The sequence below is a fragment of the Tamandua tetradactyla genome, chromosome 2 (assembly GCF_023851605.1).
Source record: "Tamandua tetradactyla isolate mTamTet1 chromosome 2, mTamTet1.pri, whole genome shotgun sequence".
NCBI lineage: Eukaryota > Metazoa > Chordata > Mammalia > Pilosa > Myrmecophagidae > Tamandua > Tamandua tetradactyla.
Genome location: NC_135328.1, coordinates 47,234,481 through 47,257,645, shown reverse-complemented (window position 1 = coordinate 47,257,645; position 23,165 = coordinate 47,234,481). Strand labels below are relative to the sequence as shown.

The window sequence follows — 23,165 nt, the reverse complement described above, 5'->3', positions numbered from 1 at the left end:
CTGTGGAAGGCAGTTTGGCGGTTCCTCAAAAAGCTGGATATAGAATTGCCATACGACGCAGCAATACCATTGCTGGGAATCTACTCAAAGGACTTAAGGGCAAAGACACAAACGGACATTTGCACACCAATGTTTATAGCAGCGTTATTTACAATTGCAAAGAGATGGAAACAGCCAAAATGTCCATCAACAGACGAGTGGCTAAACAAACTGTGGTATATACATATGATGGAATATTATGCAGCTTTAAGACAGGATAAACTTATGAAGCATGTAATAACATGGATGGACCTAGAGAACATTATGCTGAGTGAGTCTAGCCAAAAACTAAAAGACAAATACTGTATGGTCCCACTGATGTGAACCGACATTAGAGAATAAACTTGGAATATGTCATTGGTAACAGAGTCCAGCAGGAGTTAGAAACAGGGTAAGATAATGGGTAATCGGAGCTGAAGGGATACAGACTGTGCAGCAGGACTAGATACAAAAACTCTAAAATGGACAACACAATAATACCTAATTGTAAAGTAATCATGTTAAAACACTGAATGAAGCTGCATCTGAGCTATAGGTTTTTTTTTTGTTTTTGTTGTTGTTTTTGTCTGTCTGGTTGTTTTTTTTGTTTGTTTTTACTATTATTATTACTTTTATTTTTTTCTCTATATTAACATTCTATATCTTTTTCTGTTGTGTTGCTAGTTCTTCTAAACCGATGCAAATGTACTAAGAAACGATGATCATGCATCTATGTGATGATGTTAAGAATTACTGATTGCATATGTAGAATGGTATGATTTCTAAATGTTGGGTTAATTTCTTTTTTTTCTTTTTTCCGTTAGTTAATAAAAAAAATAAATAAATAAATAAAAAAGCAATGGGATGCCATTGATGAGTTTTAAGGAGAAATTTAAGGAACAGATTTAAATTTGAAAATAGCACTTTGAATTGAAGCTTGGTCAGAATTAGTGTAGTATGAGCATTAACAGGTTAGTTTATTGTGGTTCTGGTTACAGAAGATAATAACTTTAAATCAGGTAGCAGTGGTTAATATAGGGGAAAAAATATATGTGGATTTGGATTGTGTTACAGAAAATTTAGGTTCTAGACATAATAAACTCCTGTGCCTTTCGTCTCATATAGTAGGTGAAGGTCTGGAGTACATATCCTATTATCTTTTACCCTGTGGTTTGATTTACCTTAGTCCCAGCTAAAACATTGACTTCATTTTTATCTTTAATTGAGACCTGATCTCTTTTTTGGTTACTTTAACTATTATTGTACATAGCTATCTAACTTTTAAGGCTGCAGTACTTTGCATTTACTTTTTAGAAGCAGTTTGTTGACATACCCTCAAACACCATAAGTACAAACAAGGTATAAAATCAGTGGTTTGCGTATCATCACATAGTTGTACATTCATCACTACAGTCAATTTTAGAACATTTTTATTATTTAAAAAAGAAAGCAAACAAACAGAAATATCCTATACCCCTTGTTCTAGTTTGCTAGCTGCCAGAATGCAATATACCAGAAACGGAATGGCTTTTAAAAAGAGGAATTTAATGAGTTATTAGTTTACAGTTCTAAGGCTGAGAAAATGTCCCAATTAAAACAAGTCTATAGAAATGTCCAATCAAAGGCAACCAGGGAAAGATACCTTGGTTCAAGTTTAGGGTTTCTCTCTCATCTTAGAAGGCACATGACAAATGCAGTTACAGTTTCTCTCTTGACTGGAAGGGCACATGGTGAGCAAGGCATCATCTGCTAGCTTTCTCTCCTGGCTTCCTGTTTCATGAAGCTTCCCAGGAGGCATTTTCCTTCTTCATCTCCAAAGGTCACTGGCTAGTGGGTCCTCTGCTTCTCGTGACTATGTCGTTCTTCTCTGGCTGTCTCTGAATTTCTTCATTCTTCAAAATGTTTCCTCTTTTATAGGACCCCAGAAACTTCTCAAGACCCACCCACATGGGTGGAGACATGCTGTCACCTAATTCAGTTTAACAACCACTCTTGATTAAATCACATCTCCAGGGAGATGATCTGACTACAGTTTCAAACATACAGTATTGAATAGGGATTATTCTGCCTTTACAAAATGGGATTTAGATTAAAACATGACTTTTCTAGGGGACATACATAGTTTCAAACCAGCACACCCCTTACCACCCCTTAATACTGACCTTCAGCATAGGTGTGCTACATTTGTTATTATTGATGAAAGAATATTAAAATATTACTGTTAAGTATAGTCCATACTTTGCATTAGGTTCATCTTTTCCTATATAGTGCTCTATTAACTCCTTGTAATAGTGATAAGTACATTTGTTCTAGTTTATGAAACCACATTTTTATATTTGTACCATTAATCACAGTCATCATCCACTGCAGGGTTTATTGTGTTGTACAGTCCTATGTTTTATGCATTTACTTTTTTTTCTTTTTTTTCTTTATTAATAAAAAAATTAACAACAAACAAACGAAAACTTTAACATATCATTCCATTCTACATATAATCAGTAATTCTTAATGTCATCGTATAGTTGCATATTCATCATCTCTTAGAACATTTGCATCGATTTAGAAAAAGAAATAAAAAGACAACAGAAAAAGAAATAAAACAATAACAGAAAAAAAAAAGATTATACATACCACACCCCTTACCCCTCGCTTTCATTTACCACTAGCATTTCAAACTAAATTTATTTGTTCCCGCTATTATTTATTTTTATTCCATATGTTCTACTCGTCTGACAATCACAGAGTCACATTGTGAAAGCTATATCATTGTTCAATCATCAAGAAACATGGCTACTGGAACACAGCTCTACATTTTCAGGCAATTCCCTCCAGCCTCTCCACTACATCTTGAACAACAATGCGTAACATCTTACGCATCTACATAATGCGTAAGAATAACCTCCAGGATAACCTCTTGACTCTGTTTGGAATGTCTCAGCCATTGACACTTTATTTTGTCTCATTTCTCTCTTTCCCCTTTCAGTCGAGAAGATTTTCTCAATCCCTTGGTGCTGAGTCCCAGCTCATTCTAGGGTTTTTCTCAGTCCCTTGATGCTGAGTCTCAGCTCATTCCAGGATCTCTGTCCCACATTGCTGGGAAGGTCCACACCCCTGGGAGTCATGTCCCATGCAGAGAAGGGGAGGGTGTTGAGGACTGCTCATCGTGTTGGCTGGAGAGAGAGGCCACATCTGAGCAACAAAGAGGCTCTCTTGGGGGTGACTCTTAGGCCTAAATTTTAAGTAGACTTGACCTGTCCTTTGTGGGGTTAGGTTTCATATGAACAAACCCCAAGACTGGGGGCTCAGCCTATAGCTTTGGTTGTCCACACTGCTTGTGAGAATATCAAGAATTCAACTTGGGAGTAGCTTCTTATTCCTTTTGCACTGAATATAGAAAAAAATCATTGTCATTATCCCCAACTCTCTAATCTCTTCCCACCTTTAACATGTTTTGGTATTTGGTATTTTTCATTTATATTGTTTTGAGTATATTTATAATAATTTTATAACCAGCAATTTTAGAGTACATTATAATTTACTGAGCAGTTTCATATCCATCATTTCATTTTATTGCCCAACCAGCCCAATGAGGTGGCTCTTATTCATATTCCATTGTAATAGCTGAGAAAACATTTATGTATGATGCTCTTTTTTTTACGCCTGGGCAGTCTCCAGGGATCAAATCTGGGTCGCTTGCGTGGCAGGTGAGAATTCTGCTCCTGAGCACTGTCCTGTGTGATTGATACTCTTTTATGTTCATTGTTAGTTATAAAGCCATTTCATTTATTTACCTATCCTTTTTATGATCTGAGCACATAAGAGAATGATCTCTTTCTTTGTATGTGATTTCTATGAATACCTTCTCTATCAAAATAAATGTTATTATATTTTGATTTTGTTTCTTATGTACTTCCTTTCTTTTCTCAGCCTATTTCCATTTTGAGCCTAATCACAGAGTCATTCCCTATCTTTTTGAAATTTCACTGATATACAGCATAATCCATTATTCTACCTGCAACATAGTGTGGTAATATTATACATTATGTAGTGTTTTCAAATTTCTTTCATGTCTATTAATATCATTTTATTTTTACAACAGTCAACTTCAGGCTGCACAGGTGTAAACTGTTTTGTGGCTTAAAAACTGGGGACTTACAGTTTTAACTACAGTTTTTTGTTTATGATCACATAACTAATAAATATCAGAAACAGGGATTCCTGGGCTTCTCTTCCTTGTCCAAGATTCTTTCTACTGCCACCATGACTCTGCTTAGCATTGCCTGATATAGTGAAATATAGATATAATTTTTTTTCAAGGTTTTCTTCAGACTCTCATATTGCCATTCGCTTGCTCAGAATTAAATCCAGAGTAGCAGTTTCTGGCATTGCTTTGTCAGAAGACTTCCTATAAAAAGAAATTATCAACAAGCAGGTCAATAATTTGCCAAATTCTCTGTGTTTAACTGAACAGGTTTTTGAGCATTGTCCCCACTCATTACTCTGCTTTGCTTCTTCACCTATTTTTGTAATTTGTGTTAACCCTCTACCCTATAGCCTTTTTTTTTGTCTCTTCTTTTATTCTTACCATTGTGTATATTTACCCATGTGCTTCTCATAACTGTCTATTTTAAGGAGTTTTGAGATATATTCACATACCATATAATCCATCCAAAATGTGCAATCTGGTGTTTAGTATATTCACAGTTGTGTATTCATCATCACAATCAATTTTAGAACATTTTCTTTACTCCAAAAAGAAAAACCCCATACCCCTTAGCAGTCACCTCTTGATCCCTCTATCCTTCCCCATCCATACATTACAACTAACATATTTCTATCTGCATGGATTTATTTATATTTACATTTTTTTAAAAAAAGGAATCATATAATATATAGTACTTTGTATATAGTTTCTTTCATTTAGCATAATGTTTTGTAAAATATTATTTTTTAGTTAGAGAAATTGTAGGTTTACAGAAAAGTCATATAAAAAATAGTGTTCCCATAAACCTCTCTACTGTTGACACTTTGCATTAGTATGGTACCTTTGTTACAGTTGATGAAAGAATATTAAAATAGTACTATTAACTAATAGTCTGTAATTTACATTAATTGTATTTTTTCCATGTACCACTCTATTATTAACACCCTGTATTTGTGTCAAACATTTGTTATGTAGTTCCCGAAAGAACATTATTATACTTGTACTATTAACCCCAGTCCATTGTCCACAACAGGGTTTACTGTGGTATACAGTCCCATGTTTATCTTCTAACTTTCATTCTAATGATGTACATGACCCAAAACTTCCCCTTTCAACCACATTCACATACATAATTCCACGCTGTTCATTACACTCACAGTAATGTGCTACCATCACCACCATTCATTTCCAAACCTTTCCAATAAATCTAAATAGAAACTCTGTACAAATTAAGCATCAGCTCCCATTCTCTACTCCAATCTGTCCCCTGGTAACATGTATTCTAGGTTCTAACTCTTTGAGTTTGTCTTTTCTAATTATTTCAAAACAGTGAGATCATATAATATTTGTCCTTTTGTTGCTGGCTTATTTCACTTAGCATAATATCCTCAGTGCTCATCCATGTTGTCACATGTATCAAGACTTCATTCCTTTTTTTGCAGCTGAATAATATTCCATTGTATACATATACCATATTTTGTTTATATATTCATCAGTTGAACACTTGGGTTGCTTCAATCATTGGGCAATTGAGATTAATGCCACTATGAAGATCGCTGTATAAATATTTGTTCAAGTCCCTGCTTTCAATTCTTTTGGGTATATCCTTGTGATGGGATTGCTGGATCTAATGGTAGTCCTATACTTAGCTTTCTGAGAACTGCTGCAGTTGTTGCACCATTTTACATTGCCACCAGCAGTAAATGAATGCTCCTTTTTCTTTACATCCTCTCCAGTACTTGTTGTTTTCAATGTTAATAAAATGACTGTTAGCAGGGAGGAAATATATTCAGTATTAAATGTTTTATAAATGGTTGGATAAAATTCACCTGTAATCCATTTGGGTCTAGTGTTTTTCCTCCCTCTCTTCCTTCTTTCTTTCCTTCCCTCCTTTTTATTAAGTATTTTTTCAAGTATAATGCAGTCCGGAAAGTGCACAAATAATAAATGTTTAGTTCAGTGAATTTTGACAATATTAAATCCAGGTTATGAAATATAATTATTGCTAGCATCACTCTTAATTTGTCCCTACCTCCTCCCTTAAAGTAACCACTTGCCTGAACAATCTATCAAATACGATAATTCAGTTTAGTCTGTTTTGAACTTTATAACTCATGTTGAATATATATTTTTTTGTCTGCTTTCCTTACTCAGATTGTGCTAGGTTCATCCATGTTGTTTCAAGTAGCTGTAGTGCACTCATGTTTTTTTATTATTTTGAATTTATTATTTCAACACATACCTATAAATAATTAAAGACAAAGAGAACAATGATGAATTACCTCTCCTGCATTTATTTAAAATAGAGCTTTGGTTTATAGGATTTTCCAAAGCAGGTTAAATTAGCAACTAAGAACTTTTAAAAATATTTCTTTTTTTTAAAGAGCTGCTAATTCACATATGTTTATTACTTTTTCTGTCTAGAAAAAATTATTAGCTATATAAGAAACTATTTCTTTTTTGTTTGTATTTTTTTGGGTTTTTGTTTTGTCTTGTTCATTATCAAAACCAGCTTTCTTTTCTTTTTGTAAAAAAATAGCATATATACAAAAAAAGCAATAAATTCAAAACACACCACTACAGTTAGTTGTAAAACAAATTTTAGAGTTTGCTATGGGTTAAAGTTTCACAATTTTTGCTTTTTACTTCTAACTGGTCCAAGACGCTGCAGACTAAAAGAAATTCCAGTTTAGTGGTTCAGCAGTCATACTCATTTGTTAAATCCTGCCTTCTCCATATGACTCCACCATCTCCTTTGATCTTTCTCCCATCTTTAGGGGTATTTAGGCTTTGCCCATTTTAACATCTTCATGTTGAAAAGGGCTGTCAGTAATATGGGGTAGGGGGATGGAACTAGGTGATGTTCTGGAGATGCTGGCCCCTCTACATTTCAGGACTTATCTTGTCTAGGAACCCATCTGGAGGTTGTAGATTTCTGGAAAGTTACCCTAGTGCATGGAACCTCTGTAGAATCTCAGATAAAGCCCTTGATGTTCTTTAGGGGTAACAGAAATGATTTTGGTTGGGGTTTGGCAAACTGTGATAGTTGTCTAGCTGATAGTATAGGAGTGTCTAGCTGAAGCTTGCATAGGAGTAGCCTCCACAGTAGCCTCTTGACTCTATTTGAACTCTCTCAGCTGCTAATACCTTGTTACACTTCTTTTCCTCCTTTTGTCAGGATGGTATTAATGACCCCATGATACCTGGGCCAGGTTCATCCCCAGGAGTCATATTCCACATTGCCAGAGAGATTTTCACCCTGGAATGCCATGTCCCACTTGGGAGGAAGGTAATGATTTCACTTGAGGTGTTGGGCATAGAGAGAGAGAGAGAGAAAGGTGACATCTGAGCCACAAAAGAGGTCCTCCAGAAGAAACTGTTAGATATGCCTATAGGTTGGCTAAGCTTCTCTGCTACATAAATAAGCTTCACAAGAGCAAGCCTCAAGATCAAGGACTTGGCCTATTGGCTTGTGTGTCCCTAGTGTTTGACAAAGTATCAGGGGTTTCACTGCTGGTAAAGTTTAATAGTTCCATATTTTTAGTCCCATTCCTCAAGGGACTTTGCCAGTAGCATTTGATTATCTACCTAGTAAACTCTGGGATGTAACTGGGCATTCCATTAAGCTATACAGGATTACAGGCCCTCATTCTTATTCTGGGCTCTCTGTGTTGTTTATTCAGTTGTCAACTTATCTAGACGAGTTGAGGTTGATTACGTGCTACAGAAAATTTAGGTTCTGGACAAAATAAAACTTTCTTCTCTTGTTCTCATAGAGTAGGTGAAGTTCTGAAATACAGATAGTCTGTACAAGAATACCCCTTGTATTCTGAATTACCTTAATTCCAACCTGATGAGCTTTGTTCTTATCTCTAAATGCCAAGTTATACATATATATATATATAGAGAGAGAGAGAGTGAGAGTATACTCATTTTTAATGGTATTTTTTATTATTAATCTTTAATTTTTTTTAAATACCAAAAAACACCAGACAAATGCAAACATTCGTCATTTTTGATCATTCTGTTCTACATACATAATCAGTAATTCACAATATTATCACATTGTTGCATATTCATCATCATGATCATTTCTTGGAACATTTGCATCTATTCAGAAAAGTAATAAAAAGAAAACAAAAAAAAAATTCATACATACCATACACCCCAACCCTCCCCCTCACCGATCACCAGCATTTCACTCTAACTTTATTTTAACATTTGTTGCCCCTATTATTCATCTTTATTCCATATATTTTAGTATTTGTTCCCCCTATTATTTATTTTTATTCCATATATTCTACTCGTCTGTTGACCAGGTAGATAAAAGGAGCATCAGACACAAGGTTTCACAGTCACACAGTCATATTGTGAAAGCTATATCATTATATAATCATCTTCAAGGAACATGGCTACTGGAACACAGCTCTACATTTTCAGGCAGTTCCCTCCAGCCTCTCCACTACATCTTGATTAACAAGGTGATATCTATTTAATGCATAAGAATAACCTCCAGGATAACCTCTTGACTCTGTTTGGAATCTCTCAGCCATTGACACTTTATTTTGTCTCATTTCACTCTTCCCCCTTTTGGTCGAGAAGGTTTTCTCAATCCCTTGATGCTGAGTCTCAGCTCATTCCAGGATCTCTGTCCCACGTTTCCAGGAAGGTCCACACCCCTGGGAGTCATGTCCCACACAGAGAGGGGGAGGGTGGTGAGACTGCTCGTTGTGTTGGCTGGAGAGAAGGGCCATATCTGAGCAACAAAAGAGGCTCTCTTGGGGGTGACTCTTAGGCCTAAATTTTAAGTAGACTTGACCTATCCTTTGTGGGGTTAAGTTTCATATGAACAAACCCCAAGCCTGGGGGCTCGGCCTATAGCTTTGGTTGTCCACACTGCTTGTGAGAATATCAAGAATTCAACTTGGGGAAGTTGAATTTTCCCCCTTTCTCACCATTCCTGCAAGGGGACTTTGCAAATATTTTTCTGCTCACTGATCAAATCACTCTGGGATTCATCGGGGCATCACTCTGGACAAACCAACAAAATCTCATGTCCTACGCAAGGTTCCATGTACTTATGGTGTTCAACCAAGCTATCTACATAAGATATATTAGGAAATGAATATAAATTTTGTACCAAATAAACATTTTTTGCTTTAGTCTCGCACGTAAGTTTAAATTTTAAAACATTAATTACCATCTATTTTCAGCACACTGCAGTAATGACATTCCTTTGTTCTTCCTCATGCAAAAACATTTTTGAAGTTTGTACATTTAGTCACTATCATTATATACTCTAGGCATTCCTAGATTATACCACCTCAGTCTTTATTGTCTATCTTTCTTTCTGATTTCATTTATGCCCCCAGCCCTGCTCCCTCTATCATTCTCACATTCAGCTTCATTTAGTGTTTTAACATAATTGTATTACAGTTAGGTAGTATTGTGTTGTCCATTTCTGAATTTTTATATTCAGTCCTGTTGCACAATCTGCATCCCTTCAGCTCCTATTACCCAATATCTTACCCTATTTCTATCTCCTGATGGTATCTTTTACCAGTGAAATATTCCATGTTTATTCACTAATGTCAGTTCATATCAGTGAGACCATACAATATTTGTCCTTTTGGTTTTGGCTAATCTCACTCAGCATAATGTCCGTAATCCATCCATGTTGTTAAATACTTCATAATTGTATTCTGTGTACAGTTGCATAATATTCCATCATATATATACCACAGTCTGTTTAGCTACCCTTCTGTTGATGGACATTTTGGCTCTTTCTATCTGTTGGTAGTTGTAAATAATGCTTCTATAACCATTGGTGTGCAAATGTCCATTTTTGTCCTTGCCCTTATGTCCTTTGAGTAGAGACAGCATATAGATGGGTCCTGTTTTTTAATCTATTCTGCCAATCTATGTCTTTTGATTGGGGAGTTTAGTCCATAACATTTAGTGTTATTACTGTACGTGTAGTACTTTCTTCTACCATTTTGCTTTTTGAATTTTATATGTCATATCTAATTTGCCTTCTTTTTACCTTTCTCATAGTCTTCCTTTCTGCACTCTTCTCTACACCTCTCTCTTCTGTTTTTTTGTATCTGTCTCTAGTGCTTCCTTTAGTATTTCTTGCAGAGCTTGTCTATTGGTCACAAATTCTCTCAGTGATTTTTTGTCTGAAAATATTTTAATTTCTCCCTAATTTTTGAAGGACAATTTTCCTGGATACAGAATTCTTGGCTGGCAGGTTTTCTCTTTTAATCACTGTCTTCTCGCCTTCATGGTTTCTGCTGAGAAATCTATGCATAGTCTTAATGGGCTTCCCTTGTATGTGGTGGATTGCCTTTCTCTTGCTGCTTTCAAGATTCTCTCTTTCTCTTTGACCCCTGACATTCTGATTAGTAAGTGACTTGGAGTACGTATATTTGAATCTGTGCTCTTTGTGGTATGCTCCACCTCTTGGATCTGTAATTTTAAGTCTTTCATAAGAGTTGGGAAATTTTCAGTGATAATTTCCTCCATTAGGTTTTCTCCTCCTTTTCCCATCTCTTCTCCTTCTGGGATACCCACAACACGTATATTTGCACGCTCCATATTGTCATTTAATTCCCTTAGTCCCTGCTCATATTTTTCCATTTTTTCCCTGTATTTTCTTTTTCTTGTTGGATTTCAGATGTTCCATCCTCCAGTTCACTAATCCTATCTTCTGCCCCTGAAATCTACCATTGTAGGTTTCCATTGTTTCTTTCATCTCTTCTGTGCCTTTCATTCCCATAAGTTCTGTGTTGTGTTTTTTCAGACTTTTGATTCCTTCTTTTTGTTCATTCCTTGCCTTCTTTATATCCTCCCTCAATTCATTGATTTGATTTTGATGAGGTTTTCCATCTGTTCGTATATTCTGAATTGTTTCAGCTCCTGTATGTCATTTGAATTGTTGGTTTGCTCCTTTGACTGGGCCATTTCTTCAATTTTCCTAGTATGATTTGTTATTTTTTTTGCTGGCGTCTAGGCATTTAATTACCTTAATTAGTTTATTCTGGAGATTGCTTTCACTTTTTTTATCTAGGGTTTTCTTGCAGGATGAATTTGTTGTCTATCTGTTCTTTGACATTCAGTTCAGCTTTTTCTGGACCGTTAGCTTAGGTTTTTTTTAACAGAGGATTTTTCAGTTCTTGTTTTCTTGTTTCTTGCCCTGCTTGTGTGGTGCCTATCCCCCCCACACACACACTTAGGAGGGTCTACTTAGATATTATAGACCCCAGCCAGATTTTCCCAGACCAAACTGGCCTCTTGTTCTAGTTTGCTAGCTGCCGGAATGCAACACACCAGAGACGGATTGGCTTTTAATAAAGGATTTATTTTGTTAGTTCTTCAGAGGAAAGGCAGCTAACTTTACACTGAGGTTCTTTCTTACATGGAAGGCACAGGGTGATCTCTGCTGGTCTTCTCTCCAGGCCCCTGGGTTCCAACAACTTTCCCCGGGGTGACTTCTTTCTGCATCTCCAAAGGCCTGGGCTGAGCTTCTAGTGCTGAGATGAGGAATGCCGAGCTGCCAGGCTGTGCTACCTTGCGCTCTCTCATTTAAGCACCAGCCAATTAAGTCAAACATCCTTCATTGCAGCAGACACACCTCCTAGCTGACTGCAGATGCAATTAGCAACAGATGAGGTTCATGTATCATTGGCCTGTGTCCACAGCAACAAAACTAGGTATGCTCACCTGGCCAAGTTGACACCTGAATCTAACTAACACACCTTCTATCAGGAGGAAAGAGTCACTTGGGCCGGTTTTCCCTGAGGGTGAGACCCAGCAGGTTGAAAGACTTTCCTGTGAAGTCTCTGGACTCTTGTTTTCTTACCCTGCCCAGTATGTGGCGCTTGTCTGACTGCAGGTCCGCATAAGATGATGCAGTCCCTTTAACTTTGGCAGACTCTTCCTGCTGGGGGCGTGGTGGAGACAGAGGAGAGGTTGTAGGCTGGTTTTAATGGCTTCAAATTACCAAGCCCTGGTGTCTGAATTCCTTGATGGAGGGATTCCACCTGGTTGGGGCTTCACCCCTCCCCTGGGGAAGGCACAGGCTCCAGACAGGCCCCCAAAAGAGCTCACTTCTGCGTATGCCTGGGGCAGTTGCAGCCTGAAAAGTCCTGCCACTGTATCCAGAGGCAGTCAAGACTTTGTAGATACACAGCCACAAAAACCTCTGTTTCCCTCTTTTTTCCACCCCCCCTTTTTCTGTCAGTCCTTTCCCCTTGGCGCCAGGGCAAAAATGAGCAACCTCCACTTTGATCAGGTTCACCTAAGCTGGGGGCCTATTTTTAGTAGTCAGAATTTGTTAATTAGTTCCACAATTGGCATTTGATTGTGCCCAGTCCCTGCTGCTGGTAAAGTCCTTTCCTTTCCCCTCTGGGAAGCGGCTGTGGGGGAGGGGCGCTGGCTGCCACAGCTTTGGGAACTCACGGTTCTGGGGGGTGCTCGCAGCCGGTCCAGCTGGTCCAGACTGGGTGAGGTATGCTGTGTGTCTGATCACTGACGTGGCCCCCGGAGCTGTTCTGTACTGTTTCTGGTTATTTAGTAGTTGTTCTGGAGGATGAACTAAAATGCGCATGTTGTTAAGCCACCGTCTTGGCCCGGAAGCTGGATTAGCTTTTAATAAAAGGGGATTTATTTCTCTAGTTCTTCAGAGGAAAGGCAGTTAACTTTCAACCGAGGTTCATTCTTATGTGGAAAGGCACAGGGTGATCTCTCCTGGCCTCTCTCTAGGCCACTGTGTTCCAAGAACTTTCCCTGGAGTGATTTCTTTCTGCATCTCCAAAGGCCTGGGCTGAGCTGCAAGTGTTGAGATGAGGTGTGCTGAGCTGCTTTGGCTATGCTATGTTCAGTCTCTCATTTAAGCACCAGCCAATTAACTCAAACATCAATCATTGCATCAGGCACGCCTCTAAGCCAACTGTAGATGTAATGAACAATAGATGAGGTTCATGTACCTTTGGCTTATGTCCACAGCAACAGAACTAGGCATGTTCACCTGGCCAAATTGACAACTGAACCTAACTATCACACATATGTTTTACTCATGTGTTGATACTATAGATAAAAGAAGCATCAGATGCAAGGTTTTCACAATCACACAGTCACATTGTGAAAACTATATCATTATACATCATGTTCAAGAAACATGGCACATGGCCACTGGAACCCAGCTCTACATTTTCAGGCAGTTCCCTCCAGCCTCTCCATTACACCTTAGCAAAAAAGGTGACATCTATATTATGCGTAACAGTAGACTCCAGGATAACCTTTTAACTCTCTTTGAAATCTCTCAGCCATTAACACTTTATTTTGCCTCATTTCCCTCTTCCCCCTTTTGGTCTAGAAGCTTTTCTCAGTCCCTTGATGCTGAGTCCCAGCTCATTCTAGGATTTCTGTCCCATGTTGCCAGGAAGTTCCATACCCCTGGGAGTCATTTCCCACGTAGAGAGGGGAAGGGCAGTGAGTTTTCTTTTTTTGAGCAACAAAAGAGGTTCTCTTGGGGGTGACTCTTAGGCCTAATTTTGAGTAGGCTTAGCCTATCCTTCGCGGGGTTAAGTTTCACATGAACAAATCCCAAGATTGGGGGTTTAGCCTGTTGCTTTGGTTGTCCCTACATGTAAATATCTTGGTTGAAATACTTTGGTAGTTGATTTCTTTCAGTAGTCTAAGGCCTTATGTTTGCGGGATGGTTGTACAGCAGGGAACATGGTACAGGTGGGCCCTCAGTGCAGTGATTTGTTTCAGGGCAGGTAGAGGCTCAGGTTGGGGATGTTACACTGATGCTTGTGAATGTGGGTGCCCAGTGGCCAGGGAGGATGTAGGTGTGCAGGTTCACTGTTCTCAAGGGGCATAACCCTGGTGTGCATGGGTCTAAGGCACAGGGCCATATGGGTGCATGAATAGAGCTACGGCAGCTGGTTGGCGTTATGCCTTTGTGGATTGTGGGCAGATGTGACCTGGCTGCACAGTTGAGCACTTTCTCAGAGCTGGGACACGTGGCTGAGGGCCGTGCTCATGTGCAGTTCTAGGACTGCTGTAAAGTACGGTTCCCAGAGCTTAATGACGGGATTGGTGGCCTGTGTGCATGCATGGGTCTAAGAATGCCATAAACTGATGCATAGAGCTCAGAGGGGGCGGTGTGAGGCTGTGCAACACTATGGGTGGGGGGCCGGGTTAGCCTGGGTATGGAGGTTAGTGCTGTCAGCCTTTATGTGCTGGCAACAGCCTGCAGGGATTAGGGAGGGGAAGATAGTGCTCAGGAGGCATGCAGGAGAGGTGTGTTGGGCTGCATTTGGTATGGAGGTGTGGGATAGGCAGGTGGCCTGGTGGGGTGGGGGCATTTGGAGGACGGGGAATGGGAGTGGGTGACAGGGTTCGGGTGTGTGGGGTGTGGGGTGAGTTGCTTGTCATGGCGCTGTGCTGGTGAGGGTAGCATGCCTAAGGAATGCAGCCTGGCTTACTTTCTAGTCCCCAGCTCCCATCCATGCTATCCCATAAGCTCTGCGCCTCCGTGCTAGGCTCCAGCTTTCTACCTCTCAGTTCCTTGGCCTCTGCAACAGGGCTGCCTTATGTGGTGCAGAAGGCTCTCCCAGGTCAGCTGCAGTCCGGAATTGCTGCCTCAGTCGCCTTCCTGTTTCTTCTCTACCTTTTCCAAGGTAGCTCAAGATTAGCAGGGCTAATCTTGAGCTACTCTATGTGGCCATCTTCCTGGAAATCTCAGTACATTGAATCTTGAATAGGATGTGAGATATTGTTGGTTTTTCCAGGTTAGTTTGATTCTCCCTATATCCCAGAGTTATCTGGGCAGAGAATAAAATATATTTGCAAAGTGCCCTTGGGGACTGGGGAGAAAGGAGGAAATGTTAAGCTTGCTCAGTTGAAGAAATCCTGATATTCTTGTATGCAGTGGGGACAACCCAGTTAACAAGCTGAGACTTTGATTTTGGGGTTCGCTCCTATGAAACCTATTCCTCCAAAGGACAAACTAAGTGTACTGATAATTATACCTTAGAATCACAACCAGATAACATCTTTCATAAAGCTCCCCAAGAGGCATTTTCCTTCTTCATCTCCAAAGGTCGCTGACTCATGAACTCTGCTTTGTGTTGCAGCAGCATTCTCTGCTCTCTCTGAATCTCTCATTCTCCAAAATGTTTCTTCTTTTATAGGACTCCAGAAACTTCTCAAGACCCACCCATATAGGTGGAAACATACCATCACCTAATCCAGTTTAACAGCCACTCTTGATTAAATCACACCTCCAGGGATGTAATCAGGGAGATGATCTGATTATAATTTCAAACGTATAATACTGAATAGGGATTAGAAGGAGCAGCTGCCTTTACAAAATGGGATTAGGATTAAAACATGGCTTTTCTAGGGTCCATACATCATTTCAAACCAGCACACCGTAGAAATGAATTTTTGATGAAGGAGAGGGGACTAACTCTGAAATTCACTATAATGTCTCTAGCCATTGTATTTTTTTTTTTTTTTTTAACTTTTTTGGCATTCTTTGAACACTTTCAGTTGGAGGTCTTATTTTCTATAATACTAGAAGTCATTATTAATGTAAATGTTTCTGCACCTCTTTTTATTTTTTTCAATCTTTGTATATACACTGTTATATGGATGTTGATTTCCCTCATTTCTCTATTCCATATTTCTTAAATTTGCTTTTATGTATTTCATCTATCTCTTTCTGATATCTTTTGGTAGCATTACCTTAAACCTGGTGTTCTAGCCTATTAATTTGTCAACTGTTTTTTAATTCATCCATTAAGTCCTTTATTTCATTGGTTATATTTTTTCATACCTAGTATTTTTGCTTCATATCATATTTTCTTTCTGCTTTATTTCTAATACCCTCCCTTATGAGTTTATTTTAACGTCTTATTTTCTTTTATTTCCCCTGTTATGAACTCATATATGCTGGAGATATTAGCGCCCTTAGCTGTTGACATATGTGAAGTGAATTGGGGAAAGCTACAGCACAGTTTCTGTGCTAGTTTCTGTCTGTCCTGTTGGGTTTAGAGACTGGTGTAGGGGTTTGATTGGGGAAGGACAGGCATGGAAAGGATTTACCCAAGGTGAAAAGTCTTTATGTTATACTGTGAAACCGCTTAACAGGTACAACGCTTTTTAAGATCTGTTTCTCTCCATTAAAATCACCAAGAAGGTGGGGTGTGGAAAGCAGTAGTGGGAAGAGGGAACATGCAAACATTCAGGAACCACCCTGTGCTGTCAGGCATGTCCTAAGCTACTCCCCGATCATCTGGCTCCATTGCCACCCTTATGTTTCCCTGAAGCTCTAGGCTTGCTGACAGTTTCCTGTCTTGCATCTGTAATTGCCTGTTCAAGACAATGTTGGATAGAAAAATATGCACCAAAATAACTGTACCACGTCCTAACTTCCATCTCTGGTCCTTGTCTGCCTATTTTTCAACCACTACGTAGGACCTGATTTCTGTATTGTCCCAGAGACTTCTGTCTGTGTGCGGATCTGAATGAATTTGTTATCATAGGTTGATAGTATCCATACTGTTGAATAACTTACTTTCTTTTAAATGGTTAATGTATTTTATTATATATGGAGATAGGTTGGATTCAATAAAATAATCGTTTTAATATATGCCTCTCTGTGTGTGCTGTTTTACATCTCCTTTTAATATTTTTATTGTGAAATGCAGAAAAGTAATACATTTCAAAGTATACTTTAACGAATAAATATAGAGTAAATTTCAAAGTATGGTTTGGATTACAGTTCCACAGATATTTATTTCTAACTGTTCTAATACATTAGACACTAACAAGAACTATCAATATAATGATTCGGTAGTCCCAATCATTTGTTAAATTCTGTCTTCTCTGTTACAGCTCTTCCCTTTCATTTGATCCTTCTCTCAGCCTTCAGGGATATTTGGGCAATAACCATTCTAACTCCCTCATTTCATCCTTTTTTTACTCACAATCTTAAATATAATTATTGCTAGCAGTAGGGTAAAGTGCATGGTTAATGTTCTAAGAAGTACTTACCTATTTCCCTTTTGGGGGCCATTAGATTGTTTTCTATTTTTAAATATTAAGATATGAATATCTTTATGGATAAGGTGTTTTCCATTTGTAGGATCATTTTCCCAGGGTGGATTTCCAGAATGGTTCAAATGGATAAATAGGATCAAAGGGATCAATATTTTTGGGTTCTTGACCATGTAAAGCAGTATCTGAAACATAATAGGCATTTAAAAAATATTTATTGGATGAAAACATTTTACAAAACCAGTTTTCCAATGTTGTACCAATTTTTATTCCCACCGTCAATGAGATTGCTTTTTTACCCCACAGTATCTTATACTTACATTATTTTAATGATTTGATTTTCGCTAAAGAAGATATGCTTTCTTACAGGACTGAATTTGCTCTTAAAGAAATCATGTCCTCTGGAGGTGCTGAAGATGACATCCCACAGGGAGAGAGGAAAACAGTTACAGATTTTTGTTATCTTCTGGATAAATCTAAGCAACTGTTCAATGGGTTAAGGTTAGTGGACTCTTGATGCTTTAAACTTTTCACTATTTATCCATTTTTTTTCCTAGCTAATGTGTGGTAAGTTTCTAAAATTTATGAATGAAATGTTATAAAATCTGTGCTAGAAGTGATAATGTTTTTTTCGTTGACACCTTGTCTTCATTCTTAGCTGGAAAAACAATATTAAAGAAGGATAACTTATATTGTTTTACTGAAATTGAACAGAGCCACTTTGTCAGATGGCTTTATATACATTAATTTACCACCTTACCTGATTTATATCCACATTTTATGCCTTGGGATGCTGAGGTCCAAAGTCTTATAAATGCATGTGAAAATGAATGTGAAGTCTCTGGTTTGTTACATTTTGAGTACATTTGTTTGCCTCTTTCTTTTATTATTTCTTTCCCTCTTCTTTTATGATAAAAATAGCTGTTTCCTAAAGTAATAAGGTAGTGTTCTGGACAATGTTATTTTAACTTTAGTTGTGCATGCCTGGAACAGACTGATAGTAGAAGCCTTGTGCACTTTTGTCAGAATGTGTCTTTGTTCGTTCTTGTGGGTGGTTGGTAAATAATTTTGGATTATTTTGTTTTGTTTGAATGATTTAGCCCATATATCAGTTCTTGAGATCTTGAGACTTACTTCAGACCTAAAGCTCCATTAACTTAGTTTTTGTCATAAGTGCTGTTCTAGTTTGCTAGCTGCCAGAATGCAACACACCAGAGACTGATTGGCTTTTTATAAAAGGGGATTTATTTTGTTAGTTCTTCAGAGGTAAGGCAGCTAACTTTCCACTGAGGTTCCTTCTTACGTGGGAAGGCATAGGATGGTCTCTGCTGGCCTTCTCTCCAGGCCTCTGGGTTCCAACAACTTTCTCCGGGGTGATTTCTTTCCGCATTTCCAAAGGCCTGGGCTGAGCTGTGAGTGCTGAGATGAGGTATGCTGAGGTGCTTGGGTTGTGTTACATTGACCTCTCTCATTTAAGCACCAGCCAATTAACTCAAACATCATTCATTGCAGCAGGCACACCTCTAAGCCAACTGCAGATGTAATGAGCAACAGATGAGGTTCACGTACCATTGGCTCATGTCCACAGCAACAGAACTAGGCACGTTCACCTGGCCAAGTTGACAACTGAATCTAACTACCGCATATAGTATACCTATATACTTTAGGTAAAATATTAAGGTTGAACAAGCCTTCAGTTTTATTTTTGTAAATTTACTTTGGAGTAAATGATTATATAGGTAGTGAGTTACTTTTAGTTTAGTTTATTTTGGATAAAAATGCAATTTTTTCTCTTAATTTTTTTTTTTTTTTTTAAAGACAGAGAGAAGGAAGGAAGGATAGAAGGAAGGAAGAAAGGGAAACATCTTTAAACATTTTCTTGTTTTATTGTATTTTGTTTTTCCGTTTTTTGTTACATGGGCTGGGGCCGGGAATCGAACCGAGGTCCTCCGGCATAGCAGGCAAGCACTTTGCCCGCTGAGCCACCGCGGCCCGCCCTTTCTCTTAATTTTAATAATTAGATTGTACATTCCTATGTTTGGAAGTGTAATTTTTTAAAAAGTTAATTTATCCTTTTAAAAGTCTTAAAGAATTATAAAAATAATACAAGATCATCAAATAAATATTTTACAACCACCCTATCTGAAGTTATCCTCTCAATCACTCTCTTCTTCATGTATTATTTTATTTTCTTTATAGTACTCATCATTGTCTCAAATGATCTTATTTGCTTATTATCTGTCTGTCCCATATGAAAATGAAATGTCCTTAACAGCAGGACTTGGTTTGTCACTGTTTCACTGGTGCCTAAGCCAGTCTCTTATACATGGTAGGTGGTTCATAAATATTTATTACAGGTAGGATTCTAAAAACAGTGTTCCATTTTTTAAATGTATTTCCCCCTTTTTATTTATTAGAGAAGTTGTAAGTTTATAGAAAAGTCATATAAAAAGTATGTAGCCTTCCCATGTTAAACACCCCCCACCATTAATAACACTTTGAATTAGTGTGTATATCTTTGTTATAATTGATGAAAGACTATTATAATTGTACTCTTAATTATAGTTCATGATTTACATTAGGATGTATTTTTGTCCCTGTTAAGCACCCTATTAGTAACACCTTGCATTACTGTGGTACGTTTGTTATAATTCATGAAAGAACATTTTTATAATTGTGCTATTAACTATAGTCCATCATTTACAATAGCATTCATTGTATTGTATAGTTCTGTGTTTTATCTTTGAATTTTTATTCTAATAACATATATGGCCTAAAATTTCCTCTTTTAATCACATGCATTTATATAATTCCGTACTGTTAATTACATTCACAATGTTGTGCTATCAGCCCCATCCATTTCCAAAAGTTTACAATCAACCCAAATAGAAATTCTGTATAAATTAACTCCTACTCTCTGCTGCCTCTTATTATGTACTATAGAAGAGGTATCTGAGATCAGGTTTTTCTTTTTCTTTATAGATTAATTGCATTTTTAAAAAGTATTGTCTTTCACTATTATAATTCAAAAGGTTTACCCAGATGTATCTGGATTTTTCTTCTTTTTTTTAATCTCTTAGAATATAAACGTTTAAAATTGCTTACTTAGGCACTTTTTTTCCCTCATTATTAACCAGGAGCCTTTAGTTATTCAACATTTGCTGAGCTTACAGTATGTAGCATGTTCTGTGTTGGGTACAGAAAATTAAAAAATGAATAGTCCCTGCCTTCACATAATCTTGAATAAAATTGTAAAAATAAAACCCATAGAAACTCTCTTCTCACTACTGGTTTCCTATTTAACATCTGTTGAATATATTTCCCATATGTGGCTTGGAGTTAAGGCAATAAAAAGGTTGAAGAGGTGGTAAATTTAAACACTAAGGACATATTGAAAAGCTTGCATGATTCTGCACAAATGAGTAAGAAAGCTCAAATTGACTCATTTTAGAGACTGTACACTCGAGAAAAATCACTCTTTGCTTACAGTAGTTACATAATATATTTCCACATAGCATAACACAGTTTATAAAGTACTTTCAAATACTTCTTTGCCCTTTCACCAGATGATTTCAGTATAGGCTACCAAAAGCATCTGTTACTTTAAGAGAAATTGGTTTATTTTACCTTCTTCTTGAATTGTTATTTGTTTTATTTGTGTAAATTTGTTTTACCAGCCCAAATGGCTTCTCTTTTTGGAAATGTTAATAATTTTTAAAGTAATTTTGTAGTAAAACTATGTCTGTGGGATAGAAGGAAATCGTAATATATGGAGAATTTGTGTGAGATTTAACCTTAAGACTGTTTTATTCATGTCACAGTAATTTATTATAATATGCCTGTAATACCTGTTTCAGTTTAGTTCTTGAGCACTTAAAGACTATTTCAGGTTCAAAAACTGATCCTTTTGACTCTTGTTTTCTAAAATAGTAGATAAACATGTCCCAGCAACTTGGGATTTTCCTTCTTAATTCACTTAGATAGTAACTCTTGTCAGTACACATGTGTAACTTTGCAGACATCAGAAATCGCTCCCTGGAAAGCAGTATTGCTATTCTGATATATCGGTTGCCTCCCATATGCAGAGTAGTACCTTTCCTAAAATGCTGTTTTAACAATGCAACAGTACTAATAATGATACATTTTGACCTGGCATCTGAAAGAGTAGGTAAGCAAACCCACCAGGGAGTTATTTTCAGTGTTTTGTATGTTTGACCCTCCTCAATTTAAACAAGACTTAACTATTTCTACAAAAAAATAGGTCTATGGTAAGAAAAATTTATCTTTTCTGAGTACTTCTGGGTTTTTGTTTGTGAGGAGTAAAAGTGAGGTAGTGCTTCTTCTTCTTCTTCTTCTTCTTTTTGTTTGACCAGATGTATGGGCTCCTTGCTTTTTAAATTTTTCTAATTTCAAATTTTATTTTTAAAAATATTTTTATTGAAATATCTTCACATACTTATAGTCCATCCAAAGCATACAATTCATGGCTCACAATATCATCATATACTTGTGTATTCGTTACCATGATCATTTGTAGAACATTTGCATCACTCCAGAAAAAGAAATAAAAAGAAAAAAAGAAAAGACTCGTACCCCTCATACCCCTTGCCCCTCCCTCTCATCGATCGCTAGTATTGCAGTCTATTTTTTTAACCCCTATCCACCCCCTATTATTATTCATTTTTGTCCTTATTTTTAATTCATTTATCCGTACTCTGGATAAACGGAGCATTAGACACAAGGTTTTCATAATCACATGGGCCACACTTTAAAAGCTATCATCTTCAAGAATCAAGGCTTCTGGAATACAGTTCAACAGTTTCAGGTACTTCCCACTAGCCACTCCAATAGGAATTAGCTGAAATTCCTATACCAACTAGTACAGAAAGAGATTTGTTAAAGGAAGTTTTATTTGTTAAAATCATTTCAATTCTTAAGTATTGATTATGAAAATGTTGGATATTGTTGATCTAGTTAAATTGTCATTCTATGCATTAAGTAAAAATTTTGTTAAGCAATAGGGTCATGAGCACTTTGTTTCAAAGTTCTTCATATATGAGATGCTAGGTTGGTTCCTTATGGAAACAGTCTCTATCAGAAAACAAACCAAAAAGGCAATTATTTTTTTAAACTTTTAAAATTGTATAATATAACTTGTATACAAAGCAAAGAAACAAAAAAAAAAACCAATAGTTTTCAAAGCACTCTTCAACAAGTAGTTATAGGACAGATCTCAGGGTTTGTCATGGGCTACCATACCATCATCTCAGACTTTTTCTTCTAGCTGCTCCAGAATGTTGGAGGCTAGGAGGAATATATGTTTTTTTATCCTCACAATCAACTTTTTTTTTCTTTTTTGTGCAAAATAACATATAAACAAAAAAAGCAATAAATTTCAAACCACACTACAACAATTAGTTATACAACAGATTTCAGAGTCTGGTATAGGTTTCAATTCCACAATTTTAGGTTTTTACTTTTAGCTGCTCTAAGATACTGGCGACTAAAAGATATATCAGTATAATAATTCAGCCATCATTACTGATTTATTAAATCCTACCTTTACTGTATAACTCCACCCTCACTTGATTTTTCTCCCACTATTTTGAAGTTTTTGGGCTATGCCCATTCTAACTTTTTCATGTTGGAAGGGGCTATAAGTAATATGGGGTAGGGAGATGGAACTAGCTGATGCTCTGGAGAGGCTGGGCCCTCTGGGTTTCGAGACTTATCTGGTCCAAGGATCCATCTGGAGATTGTAGATTTCTGGAAAGTTACCCTAGTGCATGGAACCTTTGTTGAATCTTCTATATTGCCCTAGGTGTTCTTTACGATTGGCTGGAGTAGGTTTGGTTGGGGTTTGGCAAGTTAT

The 23,165-nt window shown here is 37.3% G+C and overlaps 1 protein-coding gene across 1 annotated transcript in view; it reads left to right on the top strand.

Annotated features, from left to right (window-relative positions):
* Nucleotides 1-23,165, top strand: part of SCAI (suppressor of cancer cell invasion) — a 224,139-nt gene that overhangs the window by 54,034 nt on the left and 146,940 nt on the right. The window contains exon 3 of the mRNA XM_077144797.1: nucleotides 17,663-17,794. Within this exon, the coding sequence (XP_077000912.1) occupies nucleotides 17,663-17,794 (132 nt within the window). The remainder of the gene's footprint in view (nucleotides 1-17,662; nucleotides 17,795-23,165) is intronic.